Source organism: Trachinotus anak, unplaced genomic scaffold (assembly GCF_046630095.1).
Source record: "Trachinotus anak isolate AG129_WGS33_773 ecotype Australia unplaced genomic scaffold, CSIRO_AGI_Tana_v1 ptg000024l, whole genome shotgun sequence".
Lineage (NCBI taxonomy): Eukaryota > Metazoa > Chordata > Actinopteri > Carangiformes > Carangidae > Trachinotus > Trachinotus anak.
In genome coordinates this window covers 6,040,085-6,060,276 of record NW_027273875.1, presented here as the reverse complement: position 1 = coordinate 6,060,276, position 20,192 = coordinate 6,040,085, and the positions used below count along the sequence as shown (strand labels likewise).

At 38.9% G+C, this 20,192-nt stretch overlaps 1 protein-coding gene across 1 annotated transcript; it reads right to left on the bottom strand.

Annotated features, from left to right (window-relative positions):
* Positions 1-1,909: 1,909 nt before the first annotated feature.
* LOC139607521 (glycogen phosphorylase, muscle form-like) lies at positions 1,910-13,883 on the bottom strand. Its single transcript, XM_071460454.1, has 20 exons — positions 13,541-13,883; positions 10,890-10,991; positions 10,701-10,779; positions 10,444-10,547; positions 10,066-10,197; positions 9,847-9,958; positions 9,668-9,750; positions 8,501-8,644; positions 8,184-8,276; positions 7,848-7,994; positions 6,921-7,084; positions 6,610-6,724; positions 6,397-6,498; positions 5,733-5,880; positions 5,564-5,622; positions 5,328-5,469; positions 4,930-5,137; positions 4,256-4,390; positions 3,934-4,000; positions 1,910-3,759 (listed from the first exon to the last, which is right to left on the bottom strand). Exons 1-20 carry the CDS (start codon positions 13,781-13,783, stop codon positions 3,610-3,612), a joined length of 2,529 nt encoding a protein of 842 aa, XP_071316555.1. The 5' UTR covers positions 13,784-13,883; the 3' UTR covers positions 1,910-3,609.
* Between the last annotated feature and the right edge of the window lie 6,309 nt (positions 13,884-20,192).

The window sequence follows — 20,192 nt, the reverse complement described above, 5'->3', positions numbered from 1 at the left end:
AATCATTTTCTGCCATTTGCTTGAAGTGTCTCAGACTGAATGGCTGGTGTTGTGTTTGCTTTCCTGGAGACACCACACCTACTTTTGCAGCTTGAAAACATGCCTAAGGAAATCGTTTAATCAACTTGATTCATGGCTTTTCCTGATTTTATGAGAATTACTCATAAACATGTTTCGGACGTCCACTACAGTAAATTACACATTACTTCTTTTTGAGGTGTCAAGGACCAAGGCTACAAAACATGGTTAAATACAATGTATTTATATGCTCTATATCTGCCGTTGTAGTTAATAGTACTTTTTATGATGCTCATGCATCTAACAGCAGTTTGACCTCTGACAGGAAGGTCGTTTTTGCTCCAAGTTGTTTGTCTTTTCCATGTGGCCTTCACTAATTATATGTACTTTTCTTCACACGGGCTCAAAGACAACTTCTGTGAATATATCTCCAGTTTACTCCATATGTCCAAGTACTTCCTCAGCAGATTGCAGTCATTATCAACAAGGGGATATCATGTTTATGTGTGCACCATGGCAATCAGCCATGTTTTATTGTCACTAACAGTACCCTTAAAGCATAAAATGAAGTCAGAGGGGCATATGTGCTGTTTCGGAGTCACAGTCCTGGATAGCACACAGAAACTTGTGCCTCACAAGATCATTTAGGCTTTTCTCTTTCCTCACGCAGGCATCAACAGCTCCTCCAACAGGCGACTCAAAAAAAGTTTTTTACAGTTATTGTCGAACTGCAGCACAAATGGGAATGTTTCCAGGGGTTTTCAGTCTCTGGTAAATTTCAGGATCTATCAGATGCATGTTTAAAATGAATAACCAACAAATTATGTTTCATTAATGTATTTTAGCAAACATAATTATCCTACTAGGGGTTGCTTTAGTTAATTATCTGTGACAGCAAAACATTTTGTACTTAACTGAACACAATTTATTAAGGCTGCTAAGTGATAGATTTTGATTGGTCTGGCAGCATATCTGAACCTAGAAAATAAGCTGTTACAGAGTGCCAGCATTTGCAGGCCAATGCTGTAAGGAATCCCAAAAGATCCAGTTTTTAGGACACAGTAAAGTTTTAAGTTGATGTTGTGATTCTTTGCCTTGGATTTTGGATTTAACTTCCTCGGATCTATAGTCTTGTCAGGAACAGCCCATAATAACAGTTGGCATTCAGACTTACTTTACTGCCTCTGGCTGCATCCTATCACCAGTGCAGCATGTTAGAGTGCTGCCCTCGCTGTCACAGTGCCAAAGACCTGCCTGCTGCTGAACTGGGTCTGGTGCTGCTGCTGTTGTTATCCAGGGCACCGTGGGGTCATGGACTTATCAAACATTCTTATCACTCTTTTTTAGTTTTTGTTTGTGTTGCCCCACTTAACTCTGCTCCACATTGTCCACTTTTAAACCTTCCCACTTGGCCAGACATTTGTGATCCTTCCAAAAATGTATTTCATTTAACTTCATTTAACCTCTTAGTGGGCAACATTAAATGTTTCTCATCTGGTTTTATTTCAGAGATCAAAAGATGTGATGCCAGCATCTGCGAGGGCGAATGTTCTCCTTAGGCAAGTGTAAACCTATAATTAGGTAATTTTTTACCTGAAGTTTAAGCAGATATTGAATGAATATTGACTTAAAATCTACCTCAGACAGCCTGCAGATTGGTCAGTGCTGTCCTCTGTGTGGAGTAAACAGAGTTGCTTTATCTTGAATTTTACAAATTTACAGAAGAACTGGAAACATTTCCTGTGTATTTTTGAAACTGCATGGCCCATTTTTTATTTTGAATACTTATCTAAGCACAATGGGGAGAACTCGCCATGCACAGTCAACATTAGTGCTGGTTGGTTGAGGAACAACTAAAATGAAAATCAGACTTGACCACCACACACTGAGATGACTTCACTGTGATTTTTATTGAGAGTGAACAATGTCACGTGACCTATTATCATTGTTTTCATTTTGCTGCAACATTTTTTTCCAAATTATCATTATCTTTTTTTCAATTTGTTTTTAATAATTTGAAAAAATTGTAATGTTATTTTTGAAAAGACAAGAGACAGATCGTGCATATAATGATAACTATAATAAATATTATTTATATAGCACAAGTCATGCATCCAGGGGTGGACAGAAACAGTAGCTCAGAATCATCATGTCATTGATTACCTTTATCAAAGGCAAACTCAAAGTAGAAAGTTATATGCGTAGGGCTGACAGGAGCAGCACCAAAGCAGCAACTGTGTGGACAAACACTGTGAGCCACAACAGTTCAATGAGGTAGCCATCACACACAGGTGAGATGATGCAAGAGGTCTGTCAACTCATTCCTGCTTGTTATAGCCTATTGGCCTGGTCAACTTTACTTTACCAAAACAAACCTGAGACCATCAGAAAATGCTCCTGACGGGCTGTCCACCACTTCATGCACTGAAAGCAACTCAGAGTTCAATCACATGCCAGTCAGATATCCATAGAGGCTGCGAAATGGGAATAACTGCATGAGGCATAAGGTCACACAGTTTCAGTGGATCAAATGATAATTGGTAATGTATACTAATCTATACTAAAGTGAAAAACTTGCCGAGAAATGCATGTGGTTGAACATTTAAGAAAGCGTATTTGTGTTTTTTTTTTCTGGTGGAAATTATGTGTGGTAAAAGACAAATGATTAAAGGGACATTATTAACCTACATGATGCACTTTAGTTTTAAGGTGATGTTTTTTGCTGTATGTGACTGTATTGATCTGTAATTTGTATTTTACGGCTGATGCACGGTCTCTCAGCCTGATTGAGGGATTTTATCCTCTGTAATGTCACAGTCCTGAAGTTCACTGCCTTCACACTATGGAGTTATGGCCCCACTAGACGGTAAATATCACCAGTAGAAAAGTCCTTTTTATATTTGTTTGCAAAAAAAAAAAAAAAAAAAGGCAAAATCAATCATAACACCAAATAAAATGTACTGTTTTCAATTAAAAATACATTGACAGGATTTTAGGTTATAATTCAAATTGTGCTTTCTTAAGTATGATACTTAAAAAAACAATCATTACCCAATAATAACTCTCTTTGTGACTAAATGCATTATGATCATGGGAGTACATTCTGTACTAGACATTAGTTTTATAAATGATCTAGAAATTCCTGGCTTTACCTGAAACTGACTGAGAACAGGAGAAAAAGTCACCCAGGCTGCTGTGGTATTTAAGACAAATTTTATTCAGAATGGGTCTGAGTGGAAATAAAAGAGTTTTTGTTTTTTGTTTTTTAAATAAAAATATTATAACCAGTAAATTCACAAAGCCCACCACAAAGCTCTTTTATCCACATCACAGCAGCTAAATAGCAATGTCTGCATCCCTGACAATAACTACAACCATTTTATCACACCAGTAGCTTGGATAATGTGAATATGCAGATATTAAAAATATAAACTTATCCAGTCCAAGAGGTTGTGTGAGACTTGTTGTTGTACTGCAGGGAGTATTTCATGCTAATGTGTATGTGTGCAGGTTTATGGGGGCTTTTACCAGGAAAAAAAAAGAAGGTGTTTTCATTGAGAGTGGGGAAAGATGGGGAGTCATGTGGACAGTTTAATGCTTGTCATCGGGGGCAGGGATTTTCTCAAGCGTTGGCTCCATGCCCCAGATCTCACGAGCGTACTGGGCAATGGTGCGATCACTGGAGAACTTGCCACATCCGGCAATGTTGTAGATCACCTTCTTGGTCCATTCCTTGGGGTTCTGATGTAAGATGAAAATGATTGATGAGATTAATAAGATCAGTAATTATTTAGATTATTAGCTCTGAGTCTCCTTGTATTGGTGGTGAACTCATAATGTAGCCATGCAAATGAAAATGATCATCTGTGAATGCATAAAACAGCTTTCTGAACCATTAATTATGAATGAACATACCTTGTAGAGAGCATTGACTTTCTCCTGGCATTTAATATAGTCTTCATAGTCAGCGAAAACCTTAAATCTGTGAAGAGAATAATCCGATTAATTAATGAAAAAATATATACAGCATGTATATTGTGCAATGTGAACATATGTGGTGCATGAGTGTCTATTTTTATGTGTGTAGTACTGATTGTTGGTGTGTATGCAAAAGACTATGAGTGGTTTTGTTTGTCTTTTCCTCTCTTGTACTAGCCTGCAAGTTTATACACATTCTTATTTGTATGTGTGCATGCGTACGTGCGCCTCAGGCTGCTTATGTTAGATGTGCCTTTACCTGTCATGATGCATCAGCATGTTGACAATTTCTTTAAACAGGTCAGGCTGCTTTGGGCTAAAGAAGCCTCCAGAAATCTGGTCAATAGCCTGTTTCAGCTCAGGCAGGCGGTTGTAGTACTCTGAAGCGTGGTATCTAAGCAGGACCAACAACAAATAATAAACACATTCAGAAAAAACAGAAGCACAAGCTTGTGACTGCAGTAAACAGCCCATTCATAAAGGAATAGTAGTCAGTGTCCACACAGTGGTACCAGCGGGTTCCCTAAAGGCCATGACTTTTAATGTGGAAAACCTCAACTTGTGTGGAGAACTCATTTGAGCCTGGAGGCACTCACTGGCAGAGTGCAAGAGAGAGGTCACCAGCAAAACCTGTGAGAGACTGCAGAGCTGAGCTCGCTGCATCAATACCAAAAGGTTTTGACAGTTGGACTATCTTGAAGGTATTTCCTCAAATGAATCTGATAGCAGTCAACACACTGACCTCTCATATGCAAATATATTAGATCCTGAAGTGGCGCAAATAAAAAAGCATAGGGTGAACCCTTTCTCTGCCTTTGTTCCCTTTGATTTACTCCTGTGGGTGAATTTATTTTGTTCACTACAGAACAAAATATGTTTGAGGTAGAGAAAATACAAATGCAACCACTGGAGCGATTGGGTTTCATTCTTTACCCTCTCTTGTCAAGTGCATCAACGTCGTGCACTCTCATGCCAAAGATGAAAAGGTTTTCCTCGCCGGCTTCCTCGGCCATCTCAACATTGGCTCCGTCCATGGTACCGATGGTAAGAGCGCCGTTCAACATGAACTTCATATTGCCAGTGCCGGAGGCCTCAGTGCCAGCTGTGGAGATCTGCTGTGACAGGTCAGATGCAGGGATGGCTGGAAGATTACAGAAGTAGAAGGTTGATGACTCTAATGAGCGTTTTGGGTTTATGTTTTATGCTGTGTATCAAAAAATCCTGACTGCAGACATCTGCAGAGGAGGGAATGAACATGGATGATCAGCATGAAAACAGATAGAAATAGAGAAAAGAAAAGCCTTGGAATATGGCAAAGATTTAGTAGTTACCTCTCTCTGCCAGTGTGACTCTGTAGTTCTCCAAAAAGATGACTTTCAGACGGTCTCCAACCACAGGGTCGTTGTTGACCACCTCACCAATAGCTGTGATCAGACGAATAATCATCTTGGCAGTGTGGTATCCAGGAGCAGCCTGCAAGAAATGGACAGTTAGAGAAACAATGTCACATGAATGGGTTAGGTGAGTTAGTCTTTAAAGCGCAGTTGCATGCCATTACATTACAGACCTTGCCTCCAATCATGACAGTTCTTGGAGTCCACTGCTTGTTGGGCTCCTTCTTGATGCCTGGTAGAAATATCGAGAAATTAAAAGACTGATGTGTCTGTGTCTGTGAAATCATATCATGAAAAACTGAATTAATTGAAATCCAAAATTCTTTTTAAATGTTTACTTACGGTTATAATAGGTGATGATGTGCAGACAGTTGAGCAGCTGTCTCTTGTATTCATGAATTCTCTTGACTTGGACGTCAAACATAGAGTTGGGGTTGATCTTCACCTTATAATGCTCTTCCAAGTGCACAGCAAACTTCAACTTGTTTTCCTGCGTGATTGAAAAATCAACTTTGTTGCATAAAATGCAAAAAATCCTGCTTCCATGTGTTGTGTACTGATGCATATTCAGAATTTTAGCAGAACAGTTGTGTAATAGCACAATGAAATACAACAGAAAAACATACATTAGGAAAACTGCATAGGTTAAGTGTTAAAGACAACACACTCCTTCCATATACTCTGGCCACACTGGTGCAGAGGTTCAAGTAAGAACTGTCCGTGGAGGCTTTGACATTGATGACAGAGGAACAAACAGCTCTGCAGGTTCTTGAAAAGAGTTGTCATGTCACGGTATTTACAGTCTATCACAGAACAAACAGTATATGTTGCCTAATGTTGAATGTGTGCTATTCCCCACCAGGGCTTTTTTTTTTCGCTGAGCAGTAGCTAAATTTACATATTCAGCTATAATAAAATATATGTACATTCACAAGTATCAACTTATCTTCCTAAGAATAATGGTGTTAATTATTATAGAGACAAAATAACATCTAAGTTGTTTCACCTGTTTCACTTTGGCAACGTCACGAATGAAAGCATCATCATTGACGTACTTGCGGAGACCCTTCAGCTGGTCGAGGTCACGAATGAAGTCCTCACCAATTCTCTGATCGACAAAAATTATGACAAAGTGAATAAAGGATATGTCAGTTTCCCCTATAAGGTACAACTAAAAATATTAGTTTTGTGTTATTTGTGTGTTTGAAACACAGCTAACCTCTGCGATGACCTCAGCCAGCCCGGGGTTGCACATGACCAGCCAGCGGCGAGGAGTGATGCCATTGGTCTTGTTTTGGAACTTATGAGGCTCCATTTCATAGAAGTCCTTGAAACTGCAGAGAGCGTAAAGCATCACATACATCAGGACGCACAGACGATGCAGCAGCACATGAAACCACCGAGGCTGGGGATTTATGGCACTGATACCACTACACACACTTCACATACAAGAACTGTATTTTTGGTATCAATTATGATTTACCACCATAGAGTACTGCAGGCAAATTAGTGTTTATTTTAAGGACATACATAGTAGCTTTGAGGATGTCAGAGTGTATCTGGGCCACGCCGTTGACAGCATGGGAACCCACAATGCACAAATGGGCCATGTTGATCCTCTTCTGTCCACCTTCCTCAATGAGAGACATGCGGCGCAGACGATCGTTATCACCAGGGAACTTAGCAGCAACTCTCTGCAAAATGAAAAAAAAAAAATCAATAGGTTGTGTTTTTCATTTTGCTAACCATTTACTGAATAATATATTTCTATCTTCATACATATGAAAGTAGGTCATCACAGCTATTCTCAAATAACATCAAATTGGCGGGAAAAGGACAATTTCCATGAGTATGTAAGTAGATAAAGGAAATTCAGTGTACTCTTGTGCAGTTTTACAGTTCATAAAACCTCCCCACCACTTCATGTCAGAAAACATTTCTCAGATTTTGCAATTAAAAGCCAATAAACATAATGACATTTACATTACAGCATTTAGGTGCTCGTGTCAATATTTAAAGTCATTAATTCATTGCATTTTAATGGGTATTTCTGTCGTCTCTCTCCACAGTGACAATCTAAAAATACCCATTTGTAATCAGAGGAAAGATCAAATATCAAAGTTCTAATTAACGAGCTTCTTTTTTTTCTGCTTTTCTAGCCTCAAATGTTTTGAATTTCATATTATTCTTAAATTTTACTCTGGGAAGGTCCCATTGTTCTAAATCCTCACCCAAATTGCACCAGGCTTTGATCTTATGTACCTTCCTTAACATGTGCCATGTATTCAGACAGATAAAGTAACGACAGATATTATACTTATTACAATATTAGCACTTAACCAGAGAACAATGACAGTGTGTGCCCTTTCTGCTCTATATATTGAGGAGGAGCCATAAGGATACATTGTATTCAACACATCATGGAGATTATCACATGTTGCAATGTGCAGTACTAACCTCCAGGTGGCGACGGTTGATCTCATAGACAATTTCCAGGTGACGTGGCAGCAGATGAGCAAACAGGTCGACTGGCCAGCGCTCCAGAGCTTCAGGAAGGACGGTGTGGTTGGTGTAGGCACAGGTGCGCACACAGATGTCCCAGGCCTGGACCCCAGCAGGAAGTACAGACATATATACCATAAATTTTAATGTGCAAGACAATATGAAACAGACTTCAGAAACTTACTGCACAAAAATGTTATGCTATTTCATTTCTCTTTGTGGTGGTGATAAATGGTGTGTTAACTACACTAAACCGATGATCTCCCAGTCAAATGGGTTGCTCTCCCTCACCATTTCCCATGGAAGCTTCTCTTCATCAACCAGAACCCTCATCAGTTCAGGAATAGCCATGGCTGGGTGAGTGTCATTCAGCTGGATGGCAACCTGAATATGCAGAACATTATTAAATGTCAAAACAGAACAAGCATAGACCATAAAGTGCTTCATGGATACTGTTCATTTCAAATGTTCTTACAGGATACAATGAAACCCACCTACAGCCTGTTCTACACACTGACAGGGGCAATTTAACGAAGGCGCAGAGAGAACATCGGGGGGAAATCTTTTCATTTTTGACAGAAACTATTTTGTTGAGTTTTTCACTTCACCTTTTCAGGCAGCTTGTTGAAGTCTGTGCGAACAATCTCCCTGGAGCCAAACTTAGAGACCTTGAAACGGCGGATGATGTCTTGCAGGGTGGCAGACACCACAAAGTATTCCTGCTTCAGACGGAGCTCCTTACCTTCAAAGAACTGAGGATAAAGATACATTTTTGTCTGTTTCTGTTCTGCAGGCAAACATGAATCATTTTTTTATTCATTAAACATAACCTTTTGTATACAAGTGACTGATGGACAACGGAAATCTTTTCATTTTAATAAAAATATTATCCAAGCTTGATGTGGACAAGAGTGCAGCTGCTTGAACTCTATATCTAATATTTGTAATAGAATCATCATGCACTTATAATCATTTTATTGTAGCATCAAACATATGGCTTATTTATCATGTACAGTTTTATGCATGTGCATACTGTACATGTGTACATGTATTGTGTAAATGTAAAGATCCCTTTATAATGATATGAGATATTTATGAGAGCTGAATTCAGTTTTTTTGTTATCTGAAAAGTCACTCATTCTTAATTTGGCATTCTTAAACTAGCAAAGAGCTATTCAGTTCACAATGCTATAAAACTGAGAAAAGCTGTAACATGAGAGAAACTGAAACCGTTCTCATTTCTAATGGGTGAAGTTCAAAACTTTTATCTAAATTAACTATTTAATTAATCAATTAATTGTTTCAGTTTGCTTCTGTATTGTTGAAAGAACAACAGTTCAACACTGACTAAACTGAAATTAAACAAAGCTGGAGAATCAGCTCCAGCACAGGTCCTGCTCTCACTTGCAGAGACATAAATTACCAGACCTGACATGAGTTATATCTCGAGCTAGATGGTTATCTCCTAAATCCTCCTTCTTCAGCCTTCAGGGAGTCAGCACATGGTGGTCCGGTTTTATGTTAGATATAGAGGACAGCTTCAGAGGAAGCGGAAAGAGCACACAGTGGCTCCAGTTGAAGACAAAGGATACTAGTTGGATCCAAATTATGGAAATCCATCTCTCAGTGGAGTTAGGATAAGCCCTATACAGTCATACAGGAGTCATAGAGTCCACAGCTACTTTACCTAGCAACATTCAGCTGTTTCATGTGCATGACAATCCAATGAGTGCAGCTCTGGGGGATTAAAAGGTAATTTAGTCATAATTTCTTACATTGTCGTTGGGGTACAGCACACGAGAGATGTTCTCAGCCAAGTTTCTGTCCAAAACAGCCTGAATGTAGCCACCAATATTGACTGTAAGGAAAACATATATATGCATGAACTCCTGTAGTTTAAAATCATTCTAATTTGGGGTTGCATGATTGACTTGATCTCTGACATGATACATACAGTCTTTAAGGTTGAACTCGCAGGGGGCCTTTGCAGACCACAGCCTCATGGTGTTGACAATGTTGTTTCTGTAGCCAGGGATAGGGGTGTCATATGGCAGAGCCAACACTACCTGCCAATATTATGAGAGACAGAGGCCGACATTTCATATGGATAACTATCTCTAACTATCTATAACTATCATATTTCATACGGATGTACTTTAAATCCTATTTTCACCTGAGTGTCAACCCATTTGACGCCATCAGGGTGATGCTCAGTTCTGCCATAGAAATGCACAGGACGCATGTACTCAGGACGCGCCTTCTCCCAGGGGTTGCCAAAGCGCAGCCAATCATCAGCCTCCTCAACCTGGATAATGACATGCATTTATAGAGAGGGAAAAAACACTGATTAGGTGAGTGGCTTTCTGAGCTGAGGCAGACAGACAATGATCAGGAACATCAGGTCACAATGGCGATAAAGGAAGCTTATCCAGCAGGGGATATGAGGTGAAAAAGAAACACTAACGGCTATTCTCACTTACTGACATGAAAGAACATGAATTTCTGAGGAATATAAAGGCAGAAAGAAGCCTGATAGTTGAACATTTCTGACCTGCCAGCCATTGACAATTTTCTGATTGAAGATGCCAAATTCATAGCGAATACCATAACCATAGGCAGCCAGACCCAGTGAGGCCATGGAGTCCAGGAAACAGGCTGAGAACCAGAGACGGCAGATGAAAAAAAACAAAACAAAAAAACAATCAGCCTTCGACTGGTTGTTATAATATATTTATATAAAATCCTTTTCTAATTTTCACATCAAAATTCATGGACTTTATCAAATATGAAGAGTGAAAAGAAGCTCACCGGCAAGACGGCCCAGACCACCATTGCCCAAACCAGCGTCTTCCTCCATGTCCTCCAGCTCTTCCATATCTAGACCCAACTACAGAGGATAGCAGAACACAACATGCACTGATGAAGCTTCTTTTTTTTTTTTTTTTTTTTTAACAGTAGTTGGTCATAACAGGAATAAATGAGGCATGTTTGTCTCACCTGGTATGTGGCCTCGTCACAGGCATTCTCCAGTGCAAGGTTCACCATGGTGTTTTGCAGGGTGCGGCCCATGTAGAACTCAAGGGAGATGTAGTACACACGCTATAGTTTGGTAGGACAGGGAGAAAAAATTTACATCAACCGGACTGAACAGACATAAACTGTAATATTAACACTAACTGAGATATTCTTTGTGCCATTATATAATTAGGGTTACAGAAAGGTCTCCACAGTAGCATGATGGCTCCAAATTTGACACTGAAAATCCTTAAAAAATCAAATGCCAAATGTCATAATAATATCCACCTCAGACTGTCAGGGAAACCATCAAATTTTATGATGGTTGGGAGTGCATGGAGATGTGCCACCTGAGTCTATGTTTAGCCTTTGCCATTTAGTTTTTTTTTCTCCTCTGTAATGGAGGGGGGACACAGGCACAGGAAAGGCAGAGGAGAGAGGAGCAGCAGGGGGAGGGGGCAAGGGTGGGTGGGTGGGAGGGGGGGGGATTACTTTGGGTATTGCATAACACCAACATTTTGGCCCAGTCAAAAATAGCTCCTGTAGAGGTCGCTGTAAAGGTCAGCCTGAGCCTGATACCCTTTCATTGTGGAGTTCACGTCTGGCTTGATAGGAGAAATAGTTCAGATAGATGTGTAAAATAATAATGAATACAACTGACAAAGCCATATCACAGAGTAGCTAACAGGATCTCCTGAATTATATATGAATCCATGTTCCAAATTTTATCTGACTTCCACCCTTGTTTCATCTCATTATGCTGATTTGCTCTCTTTTTTTCCAATAAAACATATTAGCAATGCGAAAAATAAATCTTGTTGTTGTAACAGTAACTTTGCAGTATGTGATCTTTGCACAAAACTCTAGACTGTACTTGAATGTCCTCCTCCTCCTCCTCCTCCTCCTCCATGTTTCTGTTAAGACCTTTAGGGAACTCACCTTTGACCTTTCAGTCTAGAGCACCAGACCAGGGTGATACAGTTTGGGGGTCAGATGGTTTCTGAGTTAGAGGTTACAGCCCATCAACATCTGAATAAACAGTTTCTGTGCAAGAAGTAAATGTCTCGCTACTGATATCAATGCATCAGGGCTTTGACACTTAAGTTCCTCAACAATAATCCTTCAGGGTGAGACAAAGTGTACAGGGAAATTTTCTTCTGACGTTAAGAAAAGAAAAATTATCCCCTTTATTCAGCAGAGTTAATAATGAATGCACTTGGAGCTGAGTTCCCCTCTGCTTCTGAAGCCCCTATTGTAATTACACACGGTTTTATGTAACATTTTTCAAGCACTAATGTGGTGTGGTTTGCAATTATGCTGCTTTATTCTAGTGATGCCAGCTTCCTATTGTTCCTTTAAGGTTCATTCTGTAGCTGTTTATACCACAGCAGTTGCTGAGATAAAGCTTCTGTGTGACTTGTGCTTTTATATTATCTCAGATGTCCTCATAGGCATGTGCTCATATGACACAAGTAAAGGCTAGGTGCTTGATGGTCAGACAGGATGGGAACCGAAGGTAATGGAGAAGTTTAATGTTTCAACACACTATAAGAACGGCAGCATACCAGCAGGGTGCTAAGAAGTTTAAATGTCATGACTGGGCATTACACTGACATCAGGTTGCTCAAAGTACAGTTGAAGAGAATCAAACCCTTGCTCTCGGTGGTGGAAGAAGATTTTGCATCCTTAACACAAGTAAAAGTTGCAATGCCAAACTACTTAAAAAAGTAAAAGTGCTCATTCACAGGTCATTGCAAATCATTATGCAGAAAGATTGTTGATACTCGTGGGTCTGTGTGCAAGCAGCATTACTGGTGTAGCTATTCAAGGTGGAGCAACTTTTCATCATTTTATACACTGTTTAAAATGATGGTAGTTTAGTCCAGTGGTTTCCAACCTAGGGGTCAGGGCAATTCAAAGCGTCATTAGATAAATCTGTAGAGTTTAATGGGGTAGGAAAGAAGAAAAAACAAAGTTCTGCCAAACATTTATGTCCTTTTTTCTTTTTTTTTCCCTTTTTTTTCCTTCCTTTTTTTTACTGGATGATTATTTCCTCTTTGAGTTATCAACAATTATTTACATATAAGAGAAGAGAAGTTTAAAGGGAAAATCAATCAATCACTAACAACTCATAGAAATTTTAAAAAGGTGCCCCATGATGAACGTGGTCCTTTGTTAGGGGTCAAAAGCCAAAAAGGTTGGGAATCACTGGTTTGATCTTCAACAGTGCATTGTAATTTATATGCTTATCAGTACAATATTTCCCTCCGAACTATGTTTATAGAAGAAGGATCAAATGAAATACTCAAATCAAATACAAGACCCTCAAAACTGTACTTAAGAACAGCTACTTTCCAGCACATTCAAGGTTCTGGAATAAAATGCTAATGAAACACTGATGACAAGGTAGCAGATTTTCCTAAATGTCCTGAGGGTGTGCTGCAGTTCTCAGATCAAACTCTATAAGCTCTATAATTTCTTTCTATCACCAATATAAGATGTGACACAGTTTATACCATTATTTCCATTAAAATAATAGCAGTTCTTTCACTTCATTAATAAATCTACATATTCATGAAAGTTCACACTTCAGTAACTCTTGTCTATTTCGCTCTGCTATAACTTGAACTTACTTTGGGATCTTTCTCATAGTAGTGCTGCTGGGTTCTGATCCACCTGCCAATCAAGTGGTCCCGCACAGTGTGGGCAAGAGCAAAGTAGTAATCCCTTCTGGTTGCTACATTTCTGTCCTTGACCAGCGTAAAGTGGAGATGTCTGTTGAAGTTTTGCTTCAGATCTGCAACATTTTCAACGCCGGCAAGGCCTCGCACTGAAATCTGTTTCTTTCTGTCATGGTCAGACAATGGTCTAGACATGGTGGCACGAGTTGTAGCAGCTCAGGGCTCTGACTCTTGAAGAATGTAAACAGTAAGGCAGCAAGCACACACCACCAGGCCCAGATAACAGCTAGAGAGGCACCCACACCACAGACAGAGGTTCAGCGTTTTAAAGGCACTACTATGAATATTAAGCAGAGGGTGGAGCAGATTGTATGTATTAGGTAAAGGGTGGGGCATTTGTTGAGGATAGAGGTTGTAACTTTTCAATGATGTCACACAGGAATAACTAAGATGCCCATCTTGGATGGTATAAGACTGGCAGCAATACATGGTATCTTAGAGGAAGATTATTTAATTTACAGTAAATCTATTCATTATGAATGAGAGAATAATAAGCTTTAACTGGGTTCTATTTACTTTTCTGTTTTTATTTATCTGATTTAAACTGATGAAAACCAAACTGATCGAAGCAGTAAGATCAATATATTTAGAAAAATGGGGAAAGCTTTTTTCCATTTGCATTGTCTGTTATGCTGGTATTCCACTGTTGGATAAAGGTGCCATTTCACAAACATGACAGCCTTGAATGATTAGAATGATTTAGAATTATTTATTATTGTCATTAGAATAATTGTAAAATGCATAGTTGGAAGTTGAAGTCAGAAATGTATCTTTGACTAGATATATTTTTCAATAATAACTCCACTGCCCTGTGAAATGTATTGTCTGATTTTGTAGGAAGAACACATAGTTGTGATACTATGCAGCTGCTACAGTGGCTAACTTGTTTTTCTCCCCATACTTGGCAGGAGTGCCTCGGCCAGCAGATGGTAACAGTATATTAAATTTTATACAATGTGTTTTGTTGCACCTACAAAGCAAAGCACTGCAAAGTCTACTAATTATCATATTGTAGGGTGACACTATATTTATAAGTTGCTGCATTAGAGGGCAGTTACAGGGCAGATTTTTTAGCAAACCACATTGCAGACACTGGATCAGGTCGCACTTGCACCTTGGCCAGCTCTGACGCCCAAACAGCAGTATTGCTATGTTTAACACTTTCATGCTACTGTCACTTCACAGGTACTGTAAGTAGTGGTACTGTAAGTAACCAGTCATCCAGAGTCTGTGTTCAAGAGCCTGGAGCTATAACAGACACAAAATCAGCTGCAGCAGAGCTACGTAAACCCACTCTATTTTCAGTTATCACTCTAGCAAGCTAAACTATCATCAAGTCTTGACCTTCTATAAATAGTAACTGTGACCCAGTCCCAAAGGCCATGATATTTGAAAGGCATATCTTGTTAATGTCAGCAAGAGCCGGGAGACAACACTAGTATATTACTATGTGTCGGACCACAGCATATGGAGGAGTGTAGTGTTTGCTGAGCTGTTCTCAGTGGGGTGCAGTACTGCACAATTATTATAGTCTTGTTAAACAGGGGTTTTGCCTTTTGCGTAAAATTGGTTAAAAGCTGGATGAAAGAATGGCTGTTACATTAATGTCAAGATGCACTGATTTGCACTACAGTTTGAATAAATGTTGACAGGAAAGCATTGTGAGTAGAATTAGCATGTCTTTATAACCATTTGCCATTCTGTAGCATGATTGGATGAGATGCGAAAAGAAAAAAAGACAAAACAAAAGATGCTGCTGTCAAACACCACAACAGTTGGACAGCAGCTTAATAGGATTCAAATTGCAGGTGGTAGTTGAAGTGGTTGGCAGCGCTTCAAGGCCATTTCTGCATCACTGGAAGAATTTTTAGAACTTACACAGTATATAAATGCCGTCTACATCATTTCCTGTTATGTTCCTTTTAATGCTCCTGCATGCCAAATGACCCCCAGAACAGAGGAACCATCACACAACAGATGACAGAGATTGAAGCTGGCATGCCCCTGATTTGTCCATTATGATGGTTCTTTTTTTTTCAAATTATGTTCTTACATGTCTACTGGCTGTTCTGTCAAGTGGTACATCAAGCATTTTAAGACCACAGTGAACGAATGCACTGCCTCATGGAATCTGTGGGAAAAAAAAAAAAAAAAAAAAGAATTAAAAAGCCAAATTTCCAACAACCAATCAAATTGTTACAACAGTCAAACCACCGAGCCCATAAGCTCAATGTGACCAGGTTGTTTTTTTTTAATTTTTTTATAACCTCCTCTTTTTCTGTGGACAGCGTCTGCCAGTTTGACTGACTATTTGTCTGTCTTTTCACCTAACAGAGTTACTTATGATCTCTCTATCATATAATCAGGAAGACGCATGAAAGTCTAATTAATTCATGTTTTAATTCTACTCCCAGGAGAACATTAAGTCAATTAACTCTGATGTTAATGAAGGGCCTGATTGGCCAACAGTAACCGCAGTTATTAAGGTGCTTGTGATGTCTGGCAGACGGAGGCTGGTGCAACTGGAACTGCAGTTCTTGTCTTTAACATGCATGCTGTTGTTTCATCAGACTCCTTATTCTGTCAGACTACAATGAATAGGCGGACAAGATGGGGAAATGAGGGACTTGATCTACTGTATGTACACAGGTATGGCACAGAGAAATGGGGAAGGAAAAGACCTTTTATGTTGATAACTCTGTAATTTAGTATGTGTTTCTAAATATCATTTTAGGTGTTTTTTAACACTGATTGACTGCTGACATCATTGATATTCAGAGTTTTGTGAACAAATGGTCTCAATCGCAATCTTTTGTTTGTTTTGATAATATATATAATATTATAATATATAATACACATACATACACAATACACACACACACACACACATACACACACACATATATATATATATATATATATATATATATATTACCGAAAGGGTAATGATCCTTCCACAGGTTCACCTACGGAAACTCACAGTATAAAACACATTTTAAAATATGTTTTGGGTACAGGATCTATTGATAAAGTCTGTCTTTTTTGCTTTTGCTTGGTCACAGTTCTGGCAGTCAACAACAAAAGCTTCTTGAAGATTTTTGGTTTTTCACTCTTCAAAATATGAAGCTGACATTACAATGAAACCTCCCTTCCTCCCATCCTAAATGTATCTGAAAGCTGTCACACAGAATAATGTGTTACATCTGCAGGTGTAAGCTATGTCTCACACCTCCATATCCTAAACACCGTGTTGCTCTGCATCATTTTCATACGCATTCGATTTTTTTTTTCATTGCTTCTTTCTTTCTTCTTTTTTTCTTCTCTCAGTTTCTTGGTGTTCTTGCCTTTGGCTAGCCGCTGAATTCAGCTCCTTTCCAGGTGAAGAGAAGAATTCATTTTTTATTTCCAAAGTATCAGGATGCAGGAGCCATGGGATAGGATCCAGAGGAAGCAAAGCATGGAAAAATATAAAATAAGATTTGTCAGAATCTTGTGAGAAAAAAAAAGTCGATGTGGGTGAGTTCACCATAGGTTTCATCAGTTCGATACAATGACATCAGATACAGTAATGAAATGTGCAGCAGAAGGACATGTGATTCAACTTCCTCACAGTAAGAAATTGTCTGAATAAGAAAAAAAGAAGAGAAACTACAGCAGTATTGTACATTTACCACTCTGTGCCAGTTAAAATGTGTCGGCTTTTGTTGTTGTTTTAATGAATCTGGACTTTTCTATATTTAACACACATTGCAGCTGACTAAACCTTTTGTGTACAGCAGGTAAGCAGCCACATATTTACATCTGAAAAGCTCAAACTGATCTGGCTGTAATTCTCTTTTACTCCCTCTCTTGCCTCACACATCTACTCCCAGACATGCGCAACATTACACACAGTCTGTTGGTGGGAAAACTGTTTCCTCTCCTGTGCCCGAGGAGAGTGGGCATCATTGTTTACATCTAACCAAAAGTAATGGACTTGACGTATTACACCTGCTATTTGGCACACATTCATTTCTACACATGGTGCTGCAGCAAACAATTGTAACAAGGTGTTAGTGTTTTCTGTTTGTTAATGGATTTAATTAAAATTAAAAAAAATATGTTCTAAACTTTAAAATCTGTGCTTAGGCAATTAATCTTCACACACCGTGAAATCATTTATCTCTTGTTTCTCTGCAATGTTTTCTAATAGTGACAGACAAGATAAGTGTAACTGTGTTTTTTGTGTGTGTAATAACATTTTATCTCTGATGGTGGGAAAGGGTGTTCAGTTGCAGCTGCGCTGAACATTTCTGTTGTGTGGAGCTTGTGTTTTCAGAATACCAGTCTTCGGATCTCCATTGCATTGAATCATGGGAGAGTGGCTTCATGAGGATGTTGTTAAGTTGCTGTGTTTCACTCAGGTCAAATGCTTCCTTTTGTCTGTTGGTGAACCTGTCAACATGGGGCCAACACAGGACAAATACTGGCACCTGGTGGTAAATATAGTGATGTCACTCTGAAAAAGCACCAGGTTTGTTCTGTGGTAGGTAAACTGAGGAAGAGCAAACAGCACTGACAATTGCACCTATGAGTAGTGAGCGTTAATCAATTCACACAAGGATATTTATCAACTAATTAAAAGGGCACTCCACCAATTTTACACATGACATTCAGTTTACTCGTCGCAAGGAGTACTTATAGATGTTCTACTAGAGATAATGTCTTCTGTGGCTCTGGAGGATCTCAAGGATCCTGATCATGTCTCATAAACGTCTCTACTGAATTGTATTATAGGAAGTGTAGGAGTTTCTTTTTTTGGATAGCCTTTTCTTTAATCTTTCTCTTGTGAATCCTCAAATGTTATGAAAGTGTAATAGAGTACATAATAATTCACTTCTATGCTATGTCTTCAGTGAATTGATCTTCTATTTTCATTTGTCTATGTTGAAGTGACAAGGTTTTAGGCAGTTTATATGTTTGGATTGTTATCCATCACGCCAGTACCATCAGGGAGACGTCTGATCTGTCCCAAATTCATTCTGCAGCATGACAACAACCCCAAATATACAGCCAGAGTCATAAAGAACTATATTCAGCAACAAGAAAAAAAAGAGACCTGCAACAGATGGTCTGGCCCCACAGAGTCCTGATCTCAGCATCGTGGAGTCAGTCTGGAATTGAAGAGACAGGGCACTAAGACAGCCTCAATCCACAGAAGAACTGTGGTGAGTTCTCTAAGATGCTTAGAACAACCTACCTGCCAAGTACCTTCAAAACGTGTATGCAAGTTGTTTTGAAGGCAAAGGGTGGTCACACCAAATAAATGAATAAATGAATTAAAACTATTCCTGGCATTATTTTGCCAAGCGTCCTCATTTCAATTTCAGTGCCTTGAACTTTTCCATAAGACTGTGTATCTAATGCAATGCCAGTGCTGTGCTCATAATGTTGTGACTTTAAAACAAACTACAACTATTAAATGAAAGCATTTATTTATGGTGACAATATAGTTATATACTGGAAATTTTTATTTATTCAAGCTTATTTTGCCAAAAAAAACTCAACAAACAACATATGTAGCTGATCATTCATCAGCATTTCATCCAAGTTCACCCATTAATCAAATTACACACAAGCGCAGAGCAATCTAGATAGTTTAGTTTTCAGTCAGTTGGCTACTCTCAGACTTGTTTATTTGCACTGCACTTCTGCTGAATAGCTTGTTTTGAATGTGAGCTGCTTAATTGTACTGAGCAAACTGCTTGAACTGCATAACTGAGTGTATCACAAGAACTGCACCAGCCACGGGTATGTTGCTTGTGGACGAGTGTTTTTCAGATAAAAAAAAGAATAACCTGCCATTTGTTGCCAAATCCCACAAAGCAGATTCGGTGACATGCATGCTTTACTTAAGTCCTATGGGCTTTCCCATAATACGGATGTTGCTCAATATTTTATTGCAATTCTGGATATGTATCTCTCTGCACAACAGATGAGTGCCTCTATTCCTTCATCCAGGCCACAGAGCTTTGCTCTGCCTTCCACCACAACAAAAATCAATAATTGTCTTAGACAGGTCACTAAAACTCACATACACTCTTTGGTACGGTGTTCGGGGGGCAGAAGTATCACAGATGTTCACAATAAAAGTATGGGTCACGGTATGATTGTGCCCCAAAGGTAGGGACAAAAAGATAATAGATTGGTGACTTAACATAATTATGATTTAGTGCATTATAATACTGTAAAACACAATTTTCTTTCTATTTGTATTCTCTTTACATTTGTTGATGCTTCATTGCACAATAGTTCTGCTTGGCAGGGTTTGGTTAAAAACACATATTTTCTACTGCAAAATGTCTCATGTGGCACAACAAGACTAAGTGTACAACCATGTTTGCAGCTCTGTGAGGATGTGTTTAAGTGTTCATTGAACTGAATGCTATCATCTGCAAGCTAACATTTTAACAATGACAATTCTAACATGTTGAGATTTATGTTTACCCTGTTCAATACTTATTTTATTATGTTAGCTTTCTTCAGGGGAAAATGGATGTTTTCA